The sequence below is a fragment of the Lithobates pipiens genome, unplaced genomic scaffold (assembly GCF_037356315.1).
Source record: "Lithobates pipiens isolate NorthernLeopardFrog02 unplaced genomic scaffold, aLitPip1_a1.2 Scaffold_13, whole genome shotgun sequence".
Lineage (NCBI taxonomy): Eukaryota > Metazoa > Chordata > Amphibia > Anura > Ranidae > Lithobates > Lithobates pipiens.
Genome location: NW_027507718.1, coordinates 268,321,426 through 268,347,577, shown reverse-complemented (window position 1 = coordinate 268,347,577; position 26,152 = coordinate 268,321,426). Strand labels below are relative to the sequence as shown.

The window sequence follows — 26,152 nt, the reverse complement described above, 5'->3', positions numbered from 1 at the left end:
TTCCGGGACTACGTCTATTGACGTAGTCCCGGTTACGAGCGGCCTGCGCGCCCCCTGAGGGGCGCGCGCGGCGCGCTCTGTGATCGGCGAGTCCGTGAGACTCGCCTGATCACCGATCCGTGTAAGGGGTCGATCCCGACCCCTTATCACGTGATCAGCTGTCAGCCAATGACAGCTGATCATGTGATAAAACGGAGCCGGTAATCGGCTAGTATTCCTCCTCGCGCTGACAGCGCGAGGAGAAAAAAAAAAGCCGATCGCCGGCGGCCGTGTTCGGGACATCAGTCCCGATCACGGCCAGCAATTTAAACGGACACCTGCCCCCTGCCAGTGCCCACCTGCCACCCGCAGTGCCATCCTGAAATAAAGTAAGTGCCCCCCTGTCAGTGCCACCCAGCAGTGCCCATAGTGCCCACAGTGCCACCCAGCAGTGCCCACAGTGCCACCCAGCAGTGCCCACAGTGCCACCCAGCAGTGCCACCCACAGTGCCACCCAAAATCTGCCTCAAAGGTGCTGCACCCCAGTGCCGCCCATCAGTGCCCAGCAGTGCCGCCCATCAGTGCCCAGCAGTGCCGCCCATCAGTGCCCAGCAGTGCCACCTATCAGAGCCACCTATCAGTGCCACCTATCAGTGCCCATCAGTCCCATCTATCTGTGGTACCTATCAGTGCCCATCCGTGCCACCCATCCGTGCCACTTATCCGTGCCACCCATCCGTGCCATCTTATCTGTGCCCATCTTTGCCCATCAGTGCCGCCTTATCTGTGCCCATCGGTGCCGCCTTATCTGTGCCTATTAGTGCCGCCTTAACTATGCCTATCAGTGCCCACCAGTGCAGCCTATCAGTGCCCACCAATGCAGCCCATCAGTGCCCACCAATGCAGCCCATCAGTGCCCACCAATGCAGCCTATCAGTGCCGCCTAATCAGCGCACTTCAATGAAGGAGAAAAATGACCCGTTTGCAAAATTTTATAACAAACTATTAAAACATGATTTTTTTTTTTTTTTTTTGCATCTTTTTTTGTTTGTTTAGCAAAAAATAAAACTCCGAGCTGTAACTAAATACCACCAAAAGAAAGCTCTATTTGTGGGAAAAAAATGATAAAAATTTCATTTGGGTACAGTGTTGTATGACCGCGTAATTGTCACTCAAAGTGCATCAGCGCTGAAAGCTGAAAATTGGTCTGGGACTGAGGGGGGTTTAAGTGCCCAGTAAGCAAGTGGTTAAAGAGAACCCATCTTATATATCACATAGGGGTTGTTTTTGCTATATTTTTGTTACGTTTGTGCTGTTTTGTTACATGTCGTGGCACACACTGTTGTGAGAGTAATAATTCTAGGCTCATTATTGATTACTCTAAACTGATGACCTGTAGGAGCTTTTAAAGGGTTGCCTATGGAAGATATAGGGTACTGAGGTTTGTGGGCATGTGCAAATTTAAAGCTTGACATTTTGGGTATCTAACAAAGAAGATATTGCAGTGCCTCCAAAGATAGAATATTACAAACTTAAAGCATGTGCTATCAACTAAAATATGTGATAAATATCACCACAAAGAAAGTGTCTTCCACCTAGTGGCGGCCACTCTTGTAGGGGCGCAGGGGTGCCACCCCCCTAATTAATGCACCTGGCCCCTAATCTACATGCAGGGTGCCGGAGGAATGATTTTCAATAGTTTTTTTTTAACCATATGATTAGAGCCTGAGGCTCTAATTGGCTTTAAAAATTGGTGGGCTAGGGGCGCACTGTGCCCTGAGCCCATCCAGTTGTGTGACAATAGCGAATTAATATTCATTATTGTCTTCTTGCTTCTCCTCCCGGCCAATCAGGAAGTGGGTCTTAAGACCCAATTGGCCGAGAGGAGAAGCGACTGTATTGGCTGCTGAGGAGGAAGCCCCTGAGAAGGAGGAAACACAGGGTTAAGCCGAAGCTGCCCGCAACCCAGATGGGGTAAGTGCGGGGCTGGTGGGTGGACAGGCAAGCGACGGGGGTTGGTTATTGGTTTACTGAGCAACTGGGGGGGGTGGGGGGTTTGACTGGTGGACCGACCGAATAAAAATTGTGCACAAGTCGCCACTGCTTCCACCAGCTAATGACAATCTTCTCCACCACATGTGATTAACACTGACATGTCCATGGGGACATAACCAATGACCGATCAGAGTATCGGTTCACTGCTGTTACCAAATGACCGCTGTGACGAATCCTAGCAGGTCACATGACAGTTGTACATACTGGATGGCTTTCTTTCATGCCATTCAATGTGTACAACTGTGTTGCTAGCTGGGATTGGTCAATTTAATCACATGGACCCATCTGTACCATGTGATCAGCTTTGACCAATCACAGCTAATTACAACTAAACAGACTAAAATAATCCGTTTCATTCAGTAAAATGCTTACTCATAGCATTGTAATGCACTGCTATAAGCAAACATATTGTGTAAAAAAAAAAAAAAAGACTGCTCACTTCCCCAGAGCAGTATAATGTCACTATGGTAACATTATATTGCTCTGATCAGTGTGTTAAAAAAAATCATTAACATTTTCCGTCTGAGTTTCCAACTGTGTGTACAAGGGCTAAGGTTCCAAAAAGCCCTGACATGTTTCAACCTTGATGGTCTTCCTCAGGGGATTGCCCTTGTATAACAGATCAGGAAGGTGGGCCTTGCGCTTGGGACACACACACACTGGGCAAATAACCCCCCATGACTTCTTTTCTCTGTGGACCTCCAGCATCACACAACCTTCTTTGTTTGTTGCATAAAATCTATGCTATGTAAGTGCATTAGGTTATGATCCTGTCAGGGCTGGGCTCAGCCCTTCCTTCTCTGAGCTGGCTGCTCAGCTGTCGGCTAATTGACAGCTTCTATCTCTCCACAGGTACTCAGCTGTTGATGATATCCTGCTCATCAGTCCTGCCTACTTAAGCTGTCCAGCCCAGAGGATCTCTGCCTTCTCTTTAGTCAACTTCACAGAGACACTCTTCTGCATTCCTGTTAAAAGACTTGCTTGGTTGACATCTCTTCTGGCTCCAGATCCTGCTTGCTGTTTTACTACGCTCATCTCCGGCTCCCTGATGTTTGACTTGTCTGACTATCCATTCCGGGTTCCTGGCTATGTTTTGACTACATTTGTTCTATTTATTTTTATTATTAAATACGTGTGATTTAACTGTACTTCTGTCTTGGTCTGATTGCATGGTTTCTGACAGATCCTCATTTTGTGGGATATTGTTTATAGGTATGTTTATACCTTCGTCTATATGCATACTCATTGTACTTTTGTACCCTAGATAGCTTCTTGATTTGTTATCCAAGGGCAAATCTCTGAGGAAGACTATCAAGATTAAAATGCGTTGTGGCATCTTGGAACCTTATAATCAGGAATATTGCTATATCCAAGTATTGGAGCTGCGCTAATAAATTAAACATAAATATGTGAATATAAACACAATTCAAAATGAATTAAATTGAATAGGCACAATGTAAATATAATACACCACAGATCAGTCTATCAACACAAAATGATTGTGAATAACTGTGAATAGCATTCCAGTGACATGAAGGCATAAATCCTACCCGCCACGACAATATAGTGCACCACCACCACATAGATTGTGTGTTTACCAGATGGCCCCACATTGTGTGCCCCAGGACAACGTCAGCTTGTGACAAAATGCATCAGGAGGAGGGACATGCTGACGTCATCACGTCATTTGAAACCCGGAAAGGATGGGTGTTATAGTGACGCTTTTTTATCTGCTCCTCATGTAAGTGCATTACCATTTCTAAAAAAAGGTGTGGTTGTTTTTTACACTATGGCAAGCTTTTTTTCTTTTTGGGTCACTCTGGTTACTCTGATGTCTATGACCATTGAAACCTGAGTCCCTTCTATATCCATATGAGAATATTGTGACCGCTGCCTGACCTGAGTGGTTGGAAGGAGTCTGCCTTGAGCTGTTACCTGTTTTTCTCTCTGGAAAAAGGCCCTGGCTGGGCAATAGACGCAAGCTTTCCATAGCTTGCCATCTGGTAAGCACACAATTTATGTGGTGGTGGTGCACTATATTGTTGTGGTGCATAGGATTTATTTCTTCATGTCACTGGAATGCAACAGGATTTATTCACAATCACTTTGTGTTGATGGACTGATATATGGTGTATTATATTTACATTGTGCCTATTCAACTTGGAGTGACGATCACCTGCAATACCAATGAGCCGATCTCACTGCTCACTTTTGTTTTAAATGAACTTTATTGACATGTCACACAGATATTTTAGTAAGCTCAATTGGCCTCCATGGTGGATTGTCTCGGACTGTGCTGCACTGAAAAAAAAGCATTGCATTCAGTACTTTTTTTCAGCATGCACTGTCCACACAGCATCGCAACACAGTGGTGTGAGCCAGGCACATAGGAGACATGGCATTTTGCCTTGTCTTGTGGTAGGACTGCACTGGAACAGCCGCCCAACGCAGTACCCACCGTACCTAGTCTGAAAAAGCCCTTAAACTGTTACCTTGGATTTCAAGCTATCTTGAACAAAGCTATTTGGCACAGAAACTGATAATTTACAAACTTGACAACTGCCAAAATCTCAGCTTTGTCAAGTTGGCCAGGGCAGGCTGAGGCACAATAACAGGGAGTGGCATCACTCTCGTTTTCTCCTGCAAGCGAAGGAAAACAACAGAAGCAAGGAAAGCACTGAAAGCCAGGGATTTCTAATTCCATCAAGATGAGCACTGCAGGAAAAGTATTGTTTTTATATAAATATGAGTTACCATAGTTTGTTTAGAACTCTGTTCCATTTAGCCATTTGCTCTAAATAGCATTGCATTTAGACATTTCCTTTTTTTTCTGTATCAGTGTTTGCAATACATTCTGATTCATTTGCAGTACTGTCATATTCTTCAAAGTATTTTTAAACATGTAGAATCCTCTGTTTCTTGCATACGTCATATGTCTACATATTGGGGATTCTTTTCCTACTGCTTTATGGAATCTCTGGGCACTGGGCTATATACTGTACAGACTTTAATAAATCTCAGTATGGATGTAGAAAATTGTATTATACTTTTCTTATTGCTGTAGTATACTCTGCTGTATGCTGTATCGAGTGTTGTTAGGAATACTTTTGATTGCGCAAAGCAATTAAGATCCACTTACATCAGAAAACCTTATTGGTTTATACACATATTGTTTCAATCTACTTTGGCTTGGTTTACTGTTACCATACGCTGTACTGTAGATGTGTGTAATTTGCTGCAGTTTTTTTTATCATACTTTATAAAATGCATTAATACATGAAACATTGCTTTCTAAAAAGGAAAAATGTAATGCATTTAGAGACTGAAACTCAGAATAGATATAAAAAAAAGAGTTATTTACTGTATAACAGAACATAAATTCAGTTTTATTTGCTTCTAGTTGTTTCAATTAGAAGCTTGCAGTTTTATTATTTATAAGTACTACTACAGGCATACCCCACTTTTAAGTACATAATGGGTTTTATCTACTAAAGCTGGAAATGCAAAATCAGGCTTCCTTCTCCATAGAAACCAATGAGCTTCTAACCTCGGCTTGTTCAATTAAGCTTAGGTAATAAAACTTGGAAGCTCATTGGTTTCTATGCAGAAGTGAGACGGATTTTGCAGTTTCTAACTTTAGTAAATAAACCCCATTGTGTGCTTAAAAGTGGGGTATGCCTTTACTAAAACTTGTATTATTGGATCTTTTGTATGAACAAGAGGAGGCATTCACAAGTTTCTGTAAATACAGATTGGTTGATTTATTAAATGCACATAGACTGTTCACTCTGCAAGGGAAGTTGCACTTTTCCAGGGAATTTTTCCTACAGCTTAGTAAATGAAGTGGAGCGCTGCTGACTTCCATCATCCAATCATATGCAAGCAAAATGCGAAAGGGTATTCTTTTCAAAGTGAAACTTCAGCTTGATCACTAAACTTTGGGACTAATTTCCATGCAAAGCGAATAGCCTATTTGCCTTTAATAAATCAACCCCAATGTCTCTGGCCTTGGGGGGGGGGGGGGGGGGGTTGTTGACTTGAAGATGATTTACCTTCTTATATGCATGCTTTCTGTAAATCAGTGATTCCCAAATTATGAAAGCCCGAGGATCGGCATGCAGTCCAGATAACTGGTACTACAATGGGAGAGGTCTGCAATTGTGGCCTTTGTTCTTTTGTCATATCACTGATTTCCCATAGGAAGTAAAAAAGTCTTTCTAGCTGTTGAAGTCTGATGCTGTCAACAAATTAAGGCCCCTTTCACATGGGGTGGACCCCACCAGTGGATCCACCTGCTCAGCAGGGGATCTCTCCACTGATCCCCACTGAGCAAGCGGGTGATAAGTCCGTGTACACTAATGCAGAGCAAACAGGGACACAGCCCGCTGTTCTCTATGGGGAAGTCAGATGGAAACGGACCACCTGTCCGTTTCCATCCGACTACCATCCAATCCGCCAGATGGATGGGGAACAGATCCCCATCCGTCTGTTTTTAGCAGATCTGATTGGATCTGATCAGCTGGTGTCTGCAGACAGATGTTTGCTAACATCCGCTGCTCCACAGAGAGCAATGGAGGTTCCAATTGGGTCCACCTGAAAAACAGACAGGCAGACCTGATCAGAACATTCATGTGAAAGGGGCCTAAGGCTGAACTTTAGGCAAATATAAAAGACACAAATTAAGGCAAATGGTACCTGTTTGACCTGGTATTATCTTTTTGCAGTCCCTGTACAGCAGGGCTGGAGTGTGGGAAAAGCACTTTAAGGAGCCAATCAGTTTGTGTGCTGACAGCATGCTGATAGAAAGAGAAACAGTGGCAGAGAATGAGCTCATCACTGTGCTGCTTCTCATTTCATTGTCCAATCACAGGCTGGGGTGGGTCAAGGACAACATGGGCTCATAGGAAGTGGGTAGAATGATGAGGACTGTTAACATCTAATGGCAGAAAAAAAAATTGTAGGAAAATCTCTGCACTGAAGGTGAAAATGGCAGCAAAAGCTAATTGTGTTTTTTTATCTTTTAATGTGCTTTTCACCTATATCTTGTTATGTTAAGTTTGAGTTTTGCTATAAGGATTTTAGAAATGATATTTTTAGGGTTTATATTGAAAATGGTTGGGAAATAAGAATAAGTTAATTTCATTATATTTCCATTTGCTGAATGGCAATACATTTTATGCTCTTCTTCTCAGGATATTACATGTAAGGCAGCTGTTGCTTGGGAGCCTCATAAACCTCTGTCCATTGAAACAATTACTGTGGCTCCACCAAAAGCCCATGAAGTTAGAATTCAGGTAAGTAAGCATAAATGCAGTTATGTCATTGGTGAGGTAAACAAAACATCATTTAACATGTATAACTCAAATGTAAAAAAATATATATACAGTATATATACAGTATAATTGTGAACATCATTCCACAACAGTTCTTTATAAGTTCTAGGCATTTGCATGGAGAATAAAATGTACCTTTCAATTATTTATATGATATTTCTTCATACACACTGAAGCTGATGAAAATAGCATGGGATAATTAATAGATGAGCAATCTCATTGCTCAGGTCCATACTCTCAGACAGTTCACTCCACATCGGGCTTGTAGATAATGAGCAATTTGTGGTTTGTAAACTATTGGGATTTAATGTGTGCATTTATTATTGTATTGGCTATGGGCTCCCAAAGCTAATTAAAGCGGTAGTAAACTTGGAAAAAAAAACTTTTCCCCTGCAAGGCAATGTTTTAACATGCTAGCATGCATCACATACCAGCACATTATGTAAAGTTTGCCTTTAAGTGAAGCCCTCCAGAAGCGTGCCGTCACCGCTTACAGGGCTTCCATCTTCACCCAGTCTTCCTTTTGGGTTTGCAGGCCCCGTTCCTTTGAATGGCCAAGCCATGATGACGTCACTCCCACGAATGCATGTGGGAGTCACTGTTTACAGCACAGGGCTCTAAAGGAACGGCACGGGTATGCTGTTCCTTCAGAGAGCGTGCGCCGGTGACATCACCGGCAGCTGCACAAGTAAATATCTCCTAAACAATGCATGTTTAGGAGATATTTACAGAACCTACAGGTAACCCTTATTATAGGCTTAATATAACTTAAAATAATCAGCGCAAACAATCCTGAGTAACAAAAACAAACAAAACAAACAAACAAACAAAAAACAAACAAAAATGCACATATTCCCCCAACTCCCAGTTCAAATCCCCCCTCACAGCAAAAATATTTGCCCCCCACCCACACTCAAATCTCACCTTATTTCCTCCTCCTAGCACAAATCTCCCTCACCCCAAAAAGTCACCCTATTTAGCACACATCCTCATTCTTCTCAAGCTTTCTATCCTAGCACAAATCTTTTCCCCCAAATCTCCCCTGTCAACACAAATCCCCCCCCCCCATCCTTCATATTAGCCCAAATTACCCCACTCCCTCCTGGCAAAAAATCCCACCAATCCCCCCTCCCAGCACAAATCTTCTTTTTCCAATCCCCCCCCCCATAGGACACATTCCCACAAATCCCTCCTCCTAGCACAACCCCCTCTAAATTAACCTTCACAACACAAATTCTTCCTCCCCACCCAAGTCCCCCACCCCTCTCCTAGCTCAACCCCCCACCCCAAACCCTCCTCCTAGCACATATCCCCCTCCCTAAATCCCTGTTACACTTCCCTGCACAGATATTCACCCATCCCCCCTCCTCCACAATTTGAAGACACTACAGCACATGAGACAGGATTGCACTTAGATCACATTGAACTGTACACACATGCACCTCCTCCTGACTCTTTCCTCTCTGCCTCTTCTCGTCCCACTGCTCCAGCCCCCAGGCTGCAATCCCCTTGTCCCGGCCCAAGTGTGGACGGGGGGCCCAGAAAGAGCTCAGAGGTCACCGGCCAGGCACATCATCCAAGGGAGGGTCGGCCTTAGGGGCAGAAATGAAATATGGGTGGACGCAGCCCACCCCAGCACCCCCATAAATCTGGCTTGGTGTGTCTCCTGCCAAGCAGCTATAATCTGGCGGTAGGGGGGGCAACTAGCTTTTAGTTGCTGCAGAGAGCTGCTCAGTTCTGTCATCATTTGTTCTCTGCTCCACCGGTCCTCCTGCTGTCCGGGCCCCCTGTATGCCAGGGCCCCCTACAGGAGGACCGGTAGTGCCTCCCTATTGTCAGGCCCTGAACATAATCATGTAAATCCTTTGGCCTTTCGATGCCTAAAAATGCTATTTTTTTTACAGCATTAAGACTTTATTTTACTGATCTAAATGCTGTTCATTTGTGTTGTGAAAAAAAAAAATCATGTTTTACTTTCACTACATTGTGATTTGTTGGTATCTTATTTAAATGAATGCATTGCCTTATCGCTCATAGCAATGCAAGATAACACATGCAATGTGCATTCCTTAACAGGTAAATGGGCCATAACAATGTGGTCACATAAACACCCATTCCTCACAACAGGCAACATGGCTACCAGCAAAAGTGTGATCTTTATTACTGGGCACAATAGATACTTAAACAGTTTGTAAAAAAATAATTGTGCACCTTAAACATTTCAATTTACCAGAGCTTAGATGAGGGACAATCCTTCCCTCTCCCCCCCTCCCAATACTGAAAGTTTCATTATAGCCTCAAAAGTCATTGAGGTTTATTTACCAAAGGCAAACAGACTGTTTACATTGCAAGGAAACTTTCACTTTGCAAGGGGATTTTCCCCAGAGCTAAGTGAATGTGGTGAAATTTCATTTTACAAAGAATACCCAGACCAGTCATGTACAAAGAAAATAAAAAAACATAATTTTTGCCTGTACATGATTGGATGATGAAAGTCAGTAGAGTTTCACTTCATTCACTAAGCTCTGGGGAAAAATGCAATTTCCGTTGCAAAGTGAACAGGCCATTTACCCATAAAAACTCGACCCCTATGTGTCTATTTTATTTGAAATATTGTTCTGGTTAACTCTTTTCCCAGATTCTTGCTTCTGGTGTTTGTGGTTCAGACAGCAGTGTACTGAAACAAATATTCTGTTCCAAATTCCCAGTAATTTTGGGCCATGAAGCAGTTGGAGTCGTTGAAAGTGTTGGCCCGGAAGTGACATCTATAAAACCAGGTGAACTTTTTCTAGTGAAATTGTTCTTTGATATAGTTAACATGTCTTAACTCCAGAAAACATGTAATATATTGCCACCTCACCAGACCTTAAAGAGGAAGTAAACCCTGGAGAAAAGGTAAAGCATAATGGGCTGCCCATTATGTGTCACTTACCTGAAATCGAAGCCTGCTATGTCACCATTATCCCCACTAGCAGGGAGCGTCCATCTTCGCCTCACTTCCTTCTGGGACCGCGAACTCCAGCTCGGTGAATGCCAGAGTCGCGTGATGCACGCGGGAGCCGCCAGTCACGTCATGACCCCTATTAGAAACGGCACGATGTGCCCTTTCTAAAGTGTGCATGCGCCAATGACATTGGCGCATGCACCGTAGTCATCGTTGCTCAGGTCTTTCATAAATTTCTCCTAAACCGTGGAGATTTAGGAGATATTTCAAGCACCTAGAGGTAAGCCTTAATATAGGCTTACCTGTAGGTAAAAGTGGTTGTAAAGGGTGTACAGCCACTTTAACCACTTTCAGACCGGACCAATTTGCTGGTCAAAGACCAGACCACTTTTTGCGATTCGGCACTGCGTCGCTTTAACTGACAATTGCGCGGTCGTGCGACGTGGCTCCCAAACAAAATTGATGTCCTTTTTTTTCCCACAAATAGAGCTTTCTTTTGGTGGTATTTGATCACCCCTGCGGTTTTTATTTTTTGCGCTATAAACAAAAATAGAGCGACAATTTTGAAAAAAAACACATTATTTTTTACTTTTTGTTATAATAAATATCCCCCAAAAATATATAAAAAAAACATTTTTTTCCCTCAGTTTAGGCCGATACGTATTCTTCTACATATTTTTGGTAAAAAAAATCGCAATAAGCGATTATTGATTGGTTTGCGCAAAAGTTATAGCGTTTACAAAATAGGGATAGTTTTATAGCATTTTTATTAATAATTTTTTATTATTTTTTTTTTACTAGTAATGGCGGCAATCTGCGATTTTTATTGTGACTGCGACATTGTCGGGGACCCATCGGACATTTTTGACACATTTTTGGGACCATTGTCATTTATACAGTAATCACTGCTATATAAATGCAGTGATTCCTGTGTAAATGACACTGGCAGTGAAAGGGTTAACCAGTGGGTGGCAGTGTAGGGGTTAAGTGTTCCTAGGGGTGTGTTACTAACTGTGGGGGGGTTGGGCTTTCATTTAGTGTACACTGATCTCTGCTTCAATCACATGGAGCAGAGATCAGCGTCACTAGTTGCTAGGCAGAATGGAAAAATGTTTTTTACACAGCATTTCCTCCATTCGGCCGCTCCGTGAGACGATCGCGGGGATGCCCGCGGCGATCGAGTCCGCGGGTCCCGCGACCGGACTCACGGGGGTCCCGACCAGCAGGGCGGCATCGAATATTGGACGTACCTGTACGCCAATATGCCTGCCCGTGCCATTCTGTCGACGTACATCGTCGTGTGCTGGTCGGGAAGTGGTTAAACTGTAACTAAAGGAAAAAACGTATTTTTTTAATTTTGGATATAGTAAGGGAGGGTTTCAGCTCCTGCCTGATTTTTTGGCTATCTGTGTCTCATTGGAGAGATTTACCTTCACTTCCTTCTGCAGTGGTCACAAGAAAAAGAAAAAAAAAGAAAGATAAATGATCTAAAACGTACACGCCTTATGCAAATAAAAATAAAAATAAAGCTTTTGCATATACCTTAAACTTTACCACTGCATTACTGATGAAATTTTAACATATGTATAATAAAAAGTGTATAAACTTGATTTATTCTTATGGTAGTAACAAACCAGTTCCTGCTACAAATTCACTTATCACAATTCCAGACTCCAGCTTTAGAAAATGTAGCAACTCCTAACTGCTGTACTTTGCAAAGCATTGTTATAATGGTTTGGCTGTAAAAAGATAATCAGATAGAGCGGAAATATGTCAGATAAATCTTGGTATTTGGAGGGCTATGAAAGCATACGTAAAACCTAACAATGAACTTCTTTTGTTTGCTACCTTTGTAAAAATATACCATTAATAGTGTTTTGTTATATCTGTTCAATAAGTGCAAATAAATCCTGTTTGATTACAGTGGTGTGAAAAAGTGTTTGCCCCCTTCCTCATTTCCTGTTCCTTTGCATGGGGTAATTTTGGGCGGCCGGCCACTCCTGGGAAGGTTCACCACTGTTCCATGTCTTCGCCATTTGTGGATAATGGCTCTCACTGTGGTTCGCTGGATTCCCAAAGCTTTGGAAATGGCTTTATAACCCTTTCCAGACTGATAGATCTCAATTGAATTTCTTTGGGTCTCGGAATGATGTGTAGCTTTTAAGGATCTTCTGGTGGACCTTACTGTGTCAAGCAGCTCCTATTTAAGTGATGCCTTGATTGTGAACAGGTGTGGCAATAATCAGGCCTGGGTGTGGCTAGAGAAATTGAACTCAGGTGTGGACAACCACAGTTATAGTATGTTTTAACAAGGGGGGCAATCACTTTTTCACACAGGGCCATGATGGTTTGGATTTTTTTTCACCTTTAATAATAAACACCTTCATTTACAAATTGCATTTTGTGTTTACTTGTGTTGTCCTTGACTATTGTTTAAATTGGTTTGATGTTCCGAAACACTTAAGTGTGACAAACATGCAAAGGAACAGGAAATGAGGAAGGGGGCAAACACTTTTTCACACCACTGTATGTCAAAAATTCAGAGTAGTCCTGTGTCTTGCACACTCTCCCTGTGTTGTCTTAACCCCCCTGGCGGTATTCCCGAGTCTGGCTCAGGGTGGAGTTTTTGTACCAAAAGCGGTAACCCTGAGCCAGACTCAGGACCGCATCGCTGAATGCAGGGAAGGCTTACTTACCTTGTCCCCTAGATCCAGCGATGTCCCCCCGCTGTGTGAGTGGCTCGTCCTCCGCTCGATTCATCATGGAGCCGATCTCCGTTCCCTTGGAACGTTGCGACGCACGGGGACGGAGATCGGCGCCAAATTCAAAAAGTGAAACACACGCATTACATACAGTATAATGTAATCTTACAGATTACATTGCTGTATGTAATTATTTCACATCCCCTTTGTCCCTAGTGTTCTGCCCAGTGTCCTGCATGCAGTTTTATATTATAAATACTGTTCTTTATGCCTGGAAACTGGAGATTGTCAATAGCAACCAAAACTGTCCCTTTACATCAAAAATGATTTTAGCAATAATAAATTAGAATCACTCGCAGAATTGAGCGATAGCGATTTGTGGGGAGATCCGTCATCAAATACTGAAAAGTAATGACAGTGACAATTCTGCAACTGAGCAAATTTCAGTGTTTTTGATTTGATTACATTATTGAATATTTTTTTATTATTGTTATATTATTATTTGATATAATTATTTATAGTTATTTATTATATTATAATTTATGATTTATTTTTTCAAACTGTATCATACCCGGGATGTCTGCTAGACTCTGGTTTGGACAGATTTAAGAGAGTTATTCCTAAGAATTACAGGACTACAATATAAAACACCAAATTTTCATGCAAAATAATGGTACCGTTTTCAGCACCTAAAATCTGAAATAATCATACCGCCAGGGAGGTTAAAGAGTCCAAATGGCCCCCTTTGTAGTTATATTTGAATACAGAAAAATAAGGGATCTTTTTATAAAAAAATTCACAAACACTCCCCATATATGTGTATTTCCTATAAATCTCAGCACCATCTAGTGCCCATAATGCAGTAGGTTTGAAAATGTTTGGGATATTCACACATTAAACCTTTTTTTTAATAAATAGAGACAAGGAATGTGGAAATGTTTGGGTAGCAGTGGCGGCTAGTGTTTTTTGTGGTGGCTAGTGTTTTTTTTGGGGGGGTGGAAAACAACCACAGTCTCCCTGGTGGCACCCTACGCTTCCGCTTGGTCGGGTAACCTGCAACTCCCCCTGCTCCCACTTGGTCGGGTCAACAACTGCAACCCCCCCCCCCCCTGCAGGGGGTCTCACAGGGGTCTCAGGGCCCGCACTTACCCCATCTAGGTTATGGGCGGGTATCACTCCAATGGATGACAGGCAGGCGTATCTTCCCCCTCTGCATCTCCTCCCTCTCCTAGGTGTCCAATAGGATTGTTTGTCAGAAAATTGGGTGATGGGTCTCCCTGAGCTTACTGATTGGCCAGGAGGAGGATCAGTGTTAGAATAGCAAATATTCATTTCCCCATTGTCACACAATTGGGTGGGCTCAGGGTCACAGTGCTCTGTGCTTTGAGCCCACCTTTTTTTGAGCCTCTGCCTCTAATCACGTGCTTCAAACTCCCCCCCCCCCCATTGGAATCCATGCGTCCAGCGTCCTGTATGTAGATTAGGGGGCTGGGCACATGGATGGGGGGGCACCCCTATTGGCCACTGTTGGGTAGTTTAGCAAAAGACAACTGGGCTGGGTTGACACCACTGATTCTACAAAAAAAGCTATGTGTTGTCAGTCCAGAACAAGAGTAAAAAGCTGGGAACATTTCTGACAGATAAACAGCTATTTTCTGTGTTTGTTGGGCTTTTACGGAAATACTAGTTGATATGTGCATTCATTGCAGAGATATACTGCATGTTTTCTAAATGTTATCTAAATGTTTTCTAAATGTTATCCTACTAATAATACACTTTCATTATTTATAGACCTTTGTGTCCCTATTGAGTTGTACCATAGTTGGTCATAAGGTATAGAGATATGGACCAAACAGGAAAATGGAGACCCAAAATGTTGTGTTTCTATAAAAGATACCACATACATACAGTATATATCTTCTGTCGCTGCTTCTGAATGAGTATCACTATATTGTTCTATCATTGTAATTCATTCCAGCCCCAAACTGTTTATCTACATATGCAAGATGGTCACTTTGCAAAAAATCTACTGGAGCCAAGAATATTGTTCTACAATGAGGAATTTGTTGCAATATATTTAGCAGAGGGTATGCTGTTTGAATCCCTGGCACGTGCCAGCCCTTTAAAGGATTCAGTATACCAGGAGGCAGTTCATCATCATTCTTCAAATAAAATGCTCTTTAAAATTATTGTAAACTCTCACCTTCTAAAACAACCATTTCAGTCTAAAATATAAATGTAAGACAAAACATTTGTGTACAGAAATAAAAAAATATGTTATAAATACCTTTTTTTTAATAAATGATCACACTCTTTTTCTCAGCTGCATAGGAGCTGAGGAGGGAGAAGCAGTAGCGCACTGATTGTCTCGGTAAAAGGCTGTGCAGGAGGGGTGTGTCAGGACAAGTCTGATCATTGGAGGAGTTCTCAGCACGGCTAGAGAACTGACCACTGTGCCTTCTCCTGCTTAGTGTGGTCAGTTTTTAATATGAAAGCAGAGAAACTGACAGGGTCACCAGGGATTTCACACAAACAAAGCAATATAAAGAGTAAAGGATACTTTTTTCATACAAGTACATGGTACAGCATGCACATATCAGTAATATGAAATGTTGGGTTTGCATGTACTTTAAGTTCTCTTTTCTTTTAACAGGTGACAAAGTCATTCCACTTTCTATTCCCCAATGTGAATCTTGCAGAGCCTGCAAAAGTTCAAACAGCAACTTCTGTGCTAAAAATGAGTAAGAATATATATGTTGCGTATTGTGATATCATGATAATTTTATCTAGTCTCCCTGCAAAGACATTTTTTCACGAGAAAATGCGAAAGATAATTTAGCTCCATGCCTGTTTAGTTATTGATAGTTGTGTCTTGCATTGTTCTACTACTGTAACCAATCTCCACCTAGAACTAAAATATTACTGGATGGAATAAGCATTTAGCAATCCATGTCTTTTTTAAAGGTGAACAACATCTTTATTGGAATAACACTATTTTAAAACTCTTGTCATCTTATTACTTTCATTTGTATTGTTTAAATAAACAGCATGGGTGCCAGATCAGGACTGATGGCGGACATGACCAGCCGATTTACTTGTAAAGGCAAAACTGTTTACAACTTAATGGGGACAAGCACTTTCACTGAATATACTGTTGTGGCTGACATAGCGGTTGCCAAGATAGATCCTCAAGCCCCTCTTGAAACCTGCCTTATTGGCTGTGGATTTGCTACTGGATATGGTGGAGCTGTAAATACTGCAAAGGTAAATATCTATATAATTTTATAAACAGAACCACTAATTGCTTAACCACTTCCGCCGTGGAAGGATTTACACCCTTCCTGACCAGGCCATTTTTTGCGATACAGCACTGCGCCGCTTTAACTCACAATTGCATGGTCGCGTGGCACTGTACTCAAAAATTTACGTCCTTTTTTTCCCACAAATAGAGCTTTCTTTTGGTGGTATTTGATCACCTCTGCGGTTTTCATTTTTTGTGCTATAAACAAAATAAGAGCAACAATTTTGAAAAAAAACACAATATCGTTTACTTTTTGCTACAATAAATATCCCAATTTTCAAAAACACAAAAACATATTTTCCTCAGTTTAGGCTGATAGGCATTCTTCTACATATTTTTTGGTAAAAAAAATCGCAATAAGCGTATATTGATTGATTTATAGAATCTACAAAATAGGGGATAGATTTTTGGGACCAGTGACATTTATACAGCTATCAGTGGTATAAAAATTTACTGATTACTGTATAAATGTCACTGGCAGGGAAGGGGTTAACACTAGGGCCGATCAAGGAGTTAACTGTGTTCCCTAGGTGTGTTTTAACTGTGGGGGGGGGGGGGGTGTGACTGACTAGGAGAGGAGACCGATCAGTGTTCCTACTTATAGCTGGCAAGCATTTTATTTTATTTTTAATTGTAGAATGGGAATTTTTCATTGTGATACCATGCTGCAACTGTGAGCCAAGCATTGGGCTTGCAGTTGTGGAGCAGCCCCACTCAGTGGGTGAGTTTGACAGGCAGTGCAAAGCATCACAGCCATGGCATGTGAACAGCCCTGTAGGACTATAATTTTAAAATTCTGGTGGGCGGCTAGGGGCTTAGCTACTTGTTTTTACTGACTCCCAGTCGCCAGTGTCAAAAAGCTCTTATTTGTCCAAGATTTCAGATCATGGCTGATGCAGACAGGTAAGACCTGTTGTGTGTGATGTTTGCACATAATTATACAATAAATCCTTTTTGCATTCCATATACAGATTTCATTTATTGTCTGCTCCCATGCAAAAATAAATTTTAACCTGTGACCTTTATTGGTGTCAGGGTTGCACACAAAACCTTTCCCAGGTTGCTCACTTTTGAGTACTGTATTTGAACATAGTTGGCTCTGATTATTTGTTAAAAAAAATAGGTATATTGGAAACCTCCCACATTCCGATTGCACGATGAAACCTAATGTTTTAATAGAATGCATGTAAAATAAATAGAAATGCAAATGTTTTCCCAAATAAGGAAGCCAAAATCCCCCCTTCCACATCAGTCTTCCCTCTTGCAAGTATTTTTTGCTCTTTTTTTAATACTTGTTTTTATCCAAATGTCTAGCAAATTACGGAATGTGCTGATCATGTGATCTTCCTCACCTCTTCACACTGAATGGTCCTTAATGATATAGATTCATCTTTATGCTATAAGTGTAGCCTGCCATGGGGACATCACCAATTTCCCCTAGGGAAATGGGTTTAATGATGCAGGGCATCATTCAACTCAGAAGGGGAGCGGTGTTGGTGAGTCAGGATCAGCATTAGAGAGAAGGTAAGTATTACAACCAGAGCTCCTTTTTTATTTTTTTGGATGGCTGGGGCATGATTAAAAATATGTTAAAAAAAACTGTTTGGGTTTCAAAATAAGTATTTTTCAAGCAGAGTTCCACAAAAAAATTGAACTTCTGCTTTTTGGAAAGTGTCACATGTGGCACCTTTCAGGGGGGTGCAGATACCTGTATAAGACAGGTATTTGAGCCCACTTCTGGGCATAGACCCACGCGGGGGTCTACGCCACTTCCCCCGCCCTGTCTGCTGGGAGACACACAGGTCCCAGAGACAGCAGGGACCATTCAGATTAAGCAGCGCAACTTGTGCATGCACAGTAGGGAACCAAGAAGTGAAGCCACAAGGCTTCACTTCCTGATTCCCTTACTGAAGATGGTGGCAGCAGCATCCGAGGACCAAGAGACAGTTTGTTCTCGGGTGCCGACATCGCGGGTGCCCTGGACAGGTAAGTGTCCTTATTTTAAAAGTCAGCAGCTGCTGTACTTGGAGCTGCTGACTTTAAAAAAAAAAAAAAATTGGCGAAATTCCGCTTTAATAACTTTCAGTATTTTTCCCCTAGGTAACTCCAGGATCTACCTGCGCTGTTTTTGGATTGGGAGGTGTTGGCTTCTCAGCCATAGTTGGATGCAAAGCTGCTGGAGCTTCACGTATTATTGGGGTTGGAACACATAAAGACAAATTTCCCAAAGCTATTGAATTGGGAGCCACAGAATGCCTAGACCCCAAAGATTATGATAAACCAATCTATGAAGTCATTTGTGAGAAGACTAACGGAGGTGTAGATTATGCCATTGAATGTGTTGGGCGCATTGAAACTATGGTATGTAAAAATATATGTATAAAATATTTTAATATATATGAACTACTTTATTACCAGATAATTCAGAATTTGACTTACCAGTTGCACTCTTTTACCAGAATTAACTACGTACCTAAGGGCTATTCAGGCAATTGTTTTAGATTTACACATCCACAAACCAGAGGGAGAGATTTACTAAAACTGGTGAACACAGAATTTTAGGCAGCTGTGCAAAGTAACCAATCAGCTTCTAGGTTTTAGCCTGGGTTCACACGTGTATGACAAATGCTCCGATGTTGGGAGCTCATGTCGTTTGACGTGTGAAAAGCAATGATTCCCTATGAGAGCCGTCTTAACTGGTCTGACACAAGTCGGTCCAACTTTGAAAATGCTCCCTGCACTATTTTGGTCCAACTTTGATCCTACTTCAGCCCACTGAATATCACTGAAATCAGATAAAACTCGGATTGCCATCTTGATTGATCCGACTTTGGCATGCTACTGGAGCTCTGATGATCTTGAAGGGGAACTCCATGACAAATTTAAAAAAAACGGCATGGGTTCCCCCTCCAAGAGCATACCAGACCCTTATCCGAGCACATAGCCTGGTCGGTCAGGAAAGGGGGTGGGGATGAGCAAGCACCCCCCCTCCTGAACCATTCCAGGCCACATGCCCTCAACATGGGGGGTGGGTGCTTTGGGGCAAGGGGGGGCCTATGGCTCTAATCAGGTTCTTAAAAAAAAAAAAACCTGGCCACTCTAATTCATATGCCCAGTGAACCAAAAGAGGCCAGACACATGAATGCTATGCATGAATACTTCCACTGCATAAAGGGGGTGGAGAGGACGGGCCGCCCCTGCTGTGGAATCAAATGAAACATGTGCTATTGGTAAATTGAAAGTATTTGTAAAGTCAAAATAAAGCAGATGCATTTTTTAAAACGTACCTGATAATAGTAAGTATTCTTACCCAGGGAATCTTAGGTATCTGACCTCTTGGGCAACATATTGGTCATGCAGTTGGACGGAGCTGGAATACTTGTGGCTAGCTTCTGTATACCCTAATTCCTTTCTTTGGGGCTCTCACTATGCAGAGCCAACAAACCCAACACTATGCAGAGCCAACAAAAGACTCCACTTTGTTGGCTTTGATGCAAACTTCACATGGCAAAGCCCAAAAAGATAGATTTCACTTGACCTCTGCAAAATCCCCCTTATTACTTATGTAATCCAAGTATTTCTGATAGATTGCATAAATCAGTGATATTGTCCTGGGGACCAAAGTCTTTCTTTAAATTTGGAGATATAGATGATCACCACATGCTTCAGCTGTTACCATTTCCCAAACATGAGGATCAATTCATTCTTCCAGCATCCTCTATTTGCCTTCATATTCACAATTTTTCTCAGTACCTCATGAGAGATATTGTATTTGTTCGCTTGACCCCTATTAAAAGAATATATGTAAAAAGTCCTTCTCGAAAAGCCTAATCTCTGATATATACACTACCGGTCAAAAGTTTTAGAACACCCCCATTTAATGTCTCAATGTACTCTGAAAATAAAGCATTAGAACAATGCTAATATAACAGCTGAAACCCTGCACAAAATGTGCATTTGTTATTTTTTGAAAGATAAACTTATCCTTAAATTCCCTACTTTCTGAGCTAGCCAAAACCTCTATTTACCTTGAACTATTAACACATCTCCTATACAAGGCATGGGGAAAAATCAAAATTTTTTTGTACATAGGTCGACAATAAGCCATAGGCTCCACAGAATTGGGCTTTGTGGCAGAGTGGCCAGAACAAAGGCATTAATTTCAGCAAAAAACAAAATGGGATGTTTTGAGTTTGCAAAAAGGCATGTGGGAGACTCCAAAAAGGAAGGAAGGAGCTCTGGTTTGATGAGGGTAAAATTTAACTTTTTGGCCATCAAAGATAACGCTATGTCTGGCGCAAACCCTTCACATCCCGTCACCCAATGAAAACCATCCCAACAGTGAAACGTGGTGGTTGCAGATTGCTGTTCACAAGTACAAACATCCAACTTGAAGGAGCTAGAGCAGTTTTGCACGGAGGAATGGGCAAAAACCCCAGTGGTAAGATGTGGCAAGCTCATAGAGACTTATCCAAAGTGACTTGTGAGCTGTGATAGCCGCAAAAGGTGGTTCTACAAAGTATTGGCTTTAGAGGGGAGAATAGCTATGCACATTGACTTTTTATCTTATTTTGTTCTATTTGTTGTTTGCTTCACAATAAAAAAAAAACATCTTCAAAGTTGTGGGCATGTTCTGTAAAGTAAATGATGCAAATCCTCAAACAATCCATGTTAATTCCAGGTTGTGAGGCAACAAAACACGAAAAATGCCAAGGGGGTGAATACTTTTGCAAGGCACTGTATTCTCTGTACTTGAAGCAGGACAGGAGGGTCAATTCCTATATTTAAGTTGCTTACGGAATTGATTATAGCAGCCAATCCTGACCAAAACTGCTGAATAAGAGAACAGGACCAGACTACATGTAAGAATGTACACAGCTCAGTAGTACATTTAGGACATCTATCAGTTGGAGCTTGGTATATTCTTGAGAGTATTTGCAGTTTATAGTATGCTCTGTGAAGGAATTTGAGTTGGATGTACCTATTCCTTACTGATATCATCAGAGGGATATATTGTTGAATCCCCTCTTCCCAATCATCATCAGCAAGGGCAGGTAAATCTTCCTTCCATTTTAGAAACAGTTTGGTAACTCCACTGGATCCTTCACAAGATATCTGAAGATACAGGGAGTAGAGGATGCGGTTTGTATCCTTGTAAAATAAGAAAACGCTCCACCACATTAGACTGTATGCTAACCCCCTCAGGAAATTGTGCCTGTATCGCATTAATTATAAGTATCAGAAAAACATCTGCAAGGGGAGCTGGAAGCTATTCCATAGAGTGTCATTTTACCTATGCTTAATGCTACTGTATGTGGGCTATCTGGGACACTTTGAATACTTGAACAAAAATTGATAGTTGTCTTGAATTGGAACTTGCTTGGCCTCCCTGAACCCCCCTTTGTTTTTACTTCTCTTTCTGGGTTTTGTACTCTTTGTTTTTACTGTGTGTTTCTTTTTTTATTCTTGAACTCCAACTCCTGCCATTCCACATGCATCTATGAGGATGTCACAGTGCTTTTTATTGCCAGTCACATGAATGCTAGGTTGGCTCTTCTCCATGCAGCACTGAGAGCCTTTTATCTACCCTACAGAGAGTGTAACTTCTGCAGGGAACCACTGTCACTCAAATTGTGAAGGGATGGTATGTAGGTGTGGTAAACAGTAATTTGACTTCATAGTCGTTAAGCAAGAAGTACATCAGCAAACCCAATTATGAATGATCTGCTTCCATGCCTAGTTTGGTCAGTATGAAACAGGAATGGAGGTCTTGACAGTTAACAGGACAAGACAGTAAGTACGTACTATGAACTTACTTAGGCATAAAAGAAAATGGTCCTCAATATGTCAATTTAAAATTGGCATGGGCTTTACCTTATTGTGAGTCAGGTGCTCCTAGTATTGGTAAATAAGTAACTGTATCCTTGCCACATTATAGGATCCAATGTTCTGGCATGAAAGGGCTGATTCAATGAACTAGGGTTTTAAGTTAATTGAATCAGACCTTTCAAATACTAAAAACTTTTACAAGCATATTAATCAGTTTAGGTCCAGGAAAGATCGGTTAGTAACATGCAAGGTTCTTGGTACTGTATGTACACTCTTACAAGTATAGTTAAATCATTTTTCAGATGAATGCATTGCAATCTACTTATTGTGGTAGTGGAGTGACTGCAGTCCTTGGCATATCATCTCCAAATGAGCGAATTCCCCTTGATCCACTCATGCTACTGACAGGTCGGACATTGAAAGGATCTGTATTTGGAGGTATGATTACATTTTACCTGTGTGTCATGTGTAGTGTTATGTGTACATGCAGTATGTGTCATTTTAATTCTTCCTAGGATGGACTTTACTAAGATTCTGTCTAGAGACGTCTGCCAACCACACATGCTGATTTCTTCATCAATTAGGCTACTCCCATTAATATCAATTGGTCCATCCTTGACTCTTAATGAATATAGGATATTGCAAAAATATGTTTTTTGAACCTATCTGATCACCTCCCTGAAGAAGAGACTCAACCTCAAAATGCATCGGTATCATCAGAAGCCATACTGGCGATAGGTTCCATCATACTGTCTAGAACTCCTGTATTTGTAATCAGTTACCACTTGACATACACATTTTATTGCAAGATATTTTAATATACATTTGAATAAAACAATAGCATAGCTGGAGAACTGACCATGCTCTACTGCTTAGTGTGGTAAATTTTTAATAGGAAAGCAGAGGGACTGACAGGAACAACAGTGATTTCACACAAAGGAAGCAATACAAAGAAAATATTCTTTAACTCTTATTATATGGCTTCCTGGACATTTTGCTGCACTTAAAGTCCCTGTACATAGAGGGCTACTTTCTTATTGCTATGCGATATTTGGGATGATTGCAGCCTCAAAAAGCCCTCATCTTATTCTATTTGCAATGTTCATCACCCAGAAGGGTATATTTTTTTGTCAACAAAATTTTAGTTAGGCAGGCCATACATAGGTTAAATGATTTTCTAATCAATGATGGGAGAATCGTGCGAGAAATGTAGTCGAAAAAGAAATGCGCATGAATGCAAAAAAGAAAATTCTTGGAAAGACAAGAAGATTATTTATGATCATTTTCTGTAGCAACAGAAGGGGAAATTGAAGGCTTGGTTGGTCACATTTCGAAAACAATGGTGGCACCATCAGATCACAAAACGCACAAAAGTTATGATTTTCAAAAGAAAATTCTTTCAAAATTCAACTATGTATGGCCAGCCTTACTCTTTAATGACATAAAGCTAGACTTAGTTGAAAGGAAAATGTTACCTATTCATTGCCTATAAATAGGAACCCGAATATTGCAGAGGAAAAATCCAAATACACTAATGATAAACATTTCATTTTTTAGGCTTCAAAGGTGATGAAGTCGCCAAGCTTGTGGATGATTATATGAAGAATAAAATCAATCTTAGCTTTATGGTTAGCAGTGAATTGAAACTGGATCAAATCAATGAAGCATTTGATCTACTCCGCAGTGGAAAAGGGTGTGTATATCAAACTGAACCCTAATATATACTCAGTATAAAACTTTGTGAAGTTTAATATTTTCCTTATAATTGTTTATATATATATATATATATGTGTATACTATATAGTACAACATACGTAGGTGAATCTAGGGAGGATTAAATTAGGCTGGGGCAGAGAGGTATTTGCCCCCTGGGCCAGTACAAATAATATTTGTTGGATTGGTAGCGCTGAGTGGAGACATTCTCCCATCCAGATTTTCAACAGAGAAGGATCTGTAACTAGTGACGGATGCTGGGCATTATTTAGCTACCTGCTCCCTGGTCCGACTTGTGATTTTGTTATTAAGGTGTGTTGAAATCAATCATTTTGTAAGACCCAACTTCCACTATGGCTGTTTTGAGTGGAGCACTTTCTTTAGTCTACAGAAAATTGTCACCAACCATGAAAGAGCAGACTAATAAACAGAGTTAACATGGAATACAAGGTCCAATATTTAACACACATTTTTAAATTTAGTACAATCTTTTAAATAAAGACATTTACAAAAATAAACCATCTCATTGCAATCAAGGGATTAAAACAATGGCATGAATACATTTCCTAGTAAATGAACAGCATATGCATAGTAGAATTGATTCTCTATAGTATGCCCTCACTGTACTGAAAATACTGTATATGATACTTGAATCCTAAACACTACAAATAACATTTCTCTCCTTCTTTCTGACTTTAGGATTCGGACCATTATAAGGTTCTAAGCAGCATATGAATTGATCAACAAATTATTTTTTCTCACATTCCTCAGTCTGGTGGGCACAATTGTATGTTGTTATGCTTATTTTCAATTGAAAGGTGTATGTTACATTGATATGAAAGGTTTATCTGGCTATTCTTTTCTCTGTGTTGTAACTAAGCAATATACCGTGGAGGTTATTTAGTAAAACTACAGTGGCAATAAAACTATAGCAGCCCACATCGGCTATGGGACCTGGGTAAATTAAATATAAAAAATGTGTGTGCTTATGAAAACAATACAGATCCAGTACTGTATTTTTTAAGGTTGGAGAAATTGACATTCATTTGCGATATGTCTTTGTGACAGCTCCAACATTCATATTCATATTCAATATATCTGCTCAAAACTCTAAGCCCTTGTACAGGCGATCAGAGATTCCAACTTGCCGGAAATATTTTCCGACAAAATGCTCCATTCGGACATCCTCCGATCATGTGTAGAGAATTCCGATCGGACAAAGTGCCACGCATGCTCAGATCAAATTCCTACATCAAAGCTTCTGGCTACTAGCCTGAACGTAGTCCCATCGTAACGAAATTGCGTCATCACGTTCTGAAAGATCGGACTTTCCGACAACTTTGTCCGACCGTGTGTATGCAACAGTTTTGGACAAGATCCGTCGGACAAAATCCAACAGACAAAATCCGACGGATTTGGTTGTCGGAATCTCCGATCATGTGTACAAGGGCTAATGACGAGTACAGATGACCAGACTTTCCGGCAGACTAGGTCCGATGGAATCAGTCCGTCGGACAATCCGATCATGTGTGGGCTAATCCGATCATTTTTCACATAAAAAATCCTACGTACCTAGAAATAGAACATGTTTCAAATCTGTCCGACTGACTCAATTCCTATCAGGAAAACCATTCATCTGAATGAAACAGACTTAGTCCGTTTGTGTGTGGCCAAGTCCGTACGTTCGGAACTCCACCGAAAGTCTGTCGTAAAGACTGTTGGACCTAGTCTGCTGGAAAGTCCGGTCGTGTGTATGCGGCATAAGTTATATCAATAAGATGCTGCTTTTTGCTCATCCGAATAAGCCCTTATGTCTTGTAATTCAGTTTGCAATACTTTCCTGAATAATCCTGATGGTGTGTATTTCTGATCAGTTACTAAGTCATGACTTTTAGTTGTTATTTGTTTTCTTTATGCTGGTTCTAAGAGACATATATAATTATGTTGTTTTTAAGTAAGTAAGTAAATAAAATTAATTGTTTTCTCTTTAATGTGTTTGTGTCGTTTTTTTATAATCTCCAAATTTTTAGATGTATATTTTTTGAATGAATATAGGATATTGCAAAAATATATTTTTTAAATTCAGTTTGAACTGAGCTTGAATGTAAATGAACAACATTAAAGCATTTGTTAGATCCCTTTCACACTGGGGCAGTGCCAGGGTTAGCGGTAAAGGTATGAAGTATGAAACAGGAATGGAGGTCTTGACAGTTAACGGGACAAGACAGTAATTACTATGAACTTACTTAGGCATAAGAGAAAATGGTCCTCAATATGTCAATTTAAAATTGGCATG

At 41.0% G+C, this 26,152-nt stretch overlaps 1 protein-coding gene across 1 annotated transcript; it reads left to right on the top strand.

The window, feature by feature from the left end:
• The first annotated feature begins 4,401 nt into the window (after window positions 1-4,401).
• Window positions 4,402-25,818, top strand: LOC143974839 (NADP-dependent alcohol dehydrogenase-like). Its single transcript, XM_077476593.1, has 9 exons — window positions 4,402-4,760; window positions 7,227-7,328; window positions 10,006-10,144; window positions 15,667-15,754; window positions 16,061-16,277; window positions 18,415-18,675; window positions 22,446-22,581; window positions 23,701-23,836; window positions 24,556-25,818. The coding sequence occupies exons 1-9, from the start codon at window positions 4,743-4,745 to the stop codon at window positions 24,578-24,580; spliced, it is 1,122 nt and encodes a 373-aa protein (XP_077332719.1). The 5' UTR covers window positions 4,402-4,742; the 3' UTR covers window positions 24,581-25,818.
• The last annotated feature ends 334 nt before the right edge of the window (window positions 25,819-26,152 follow it).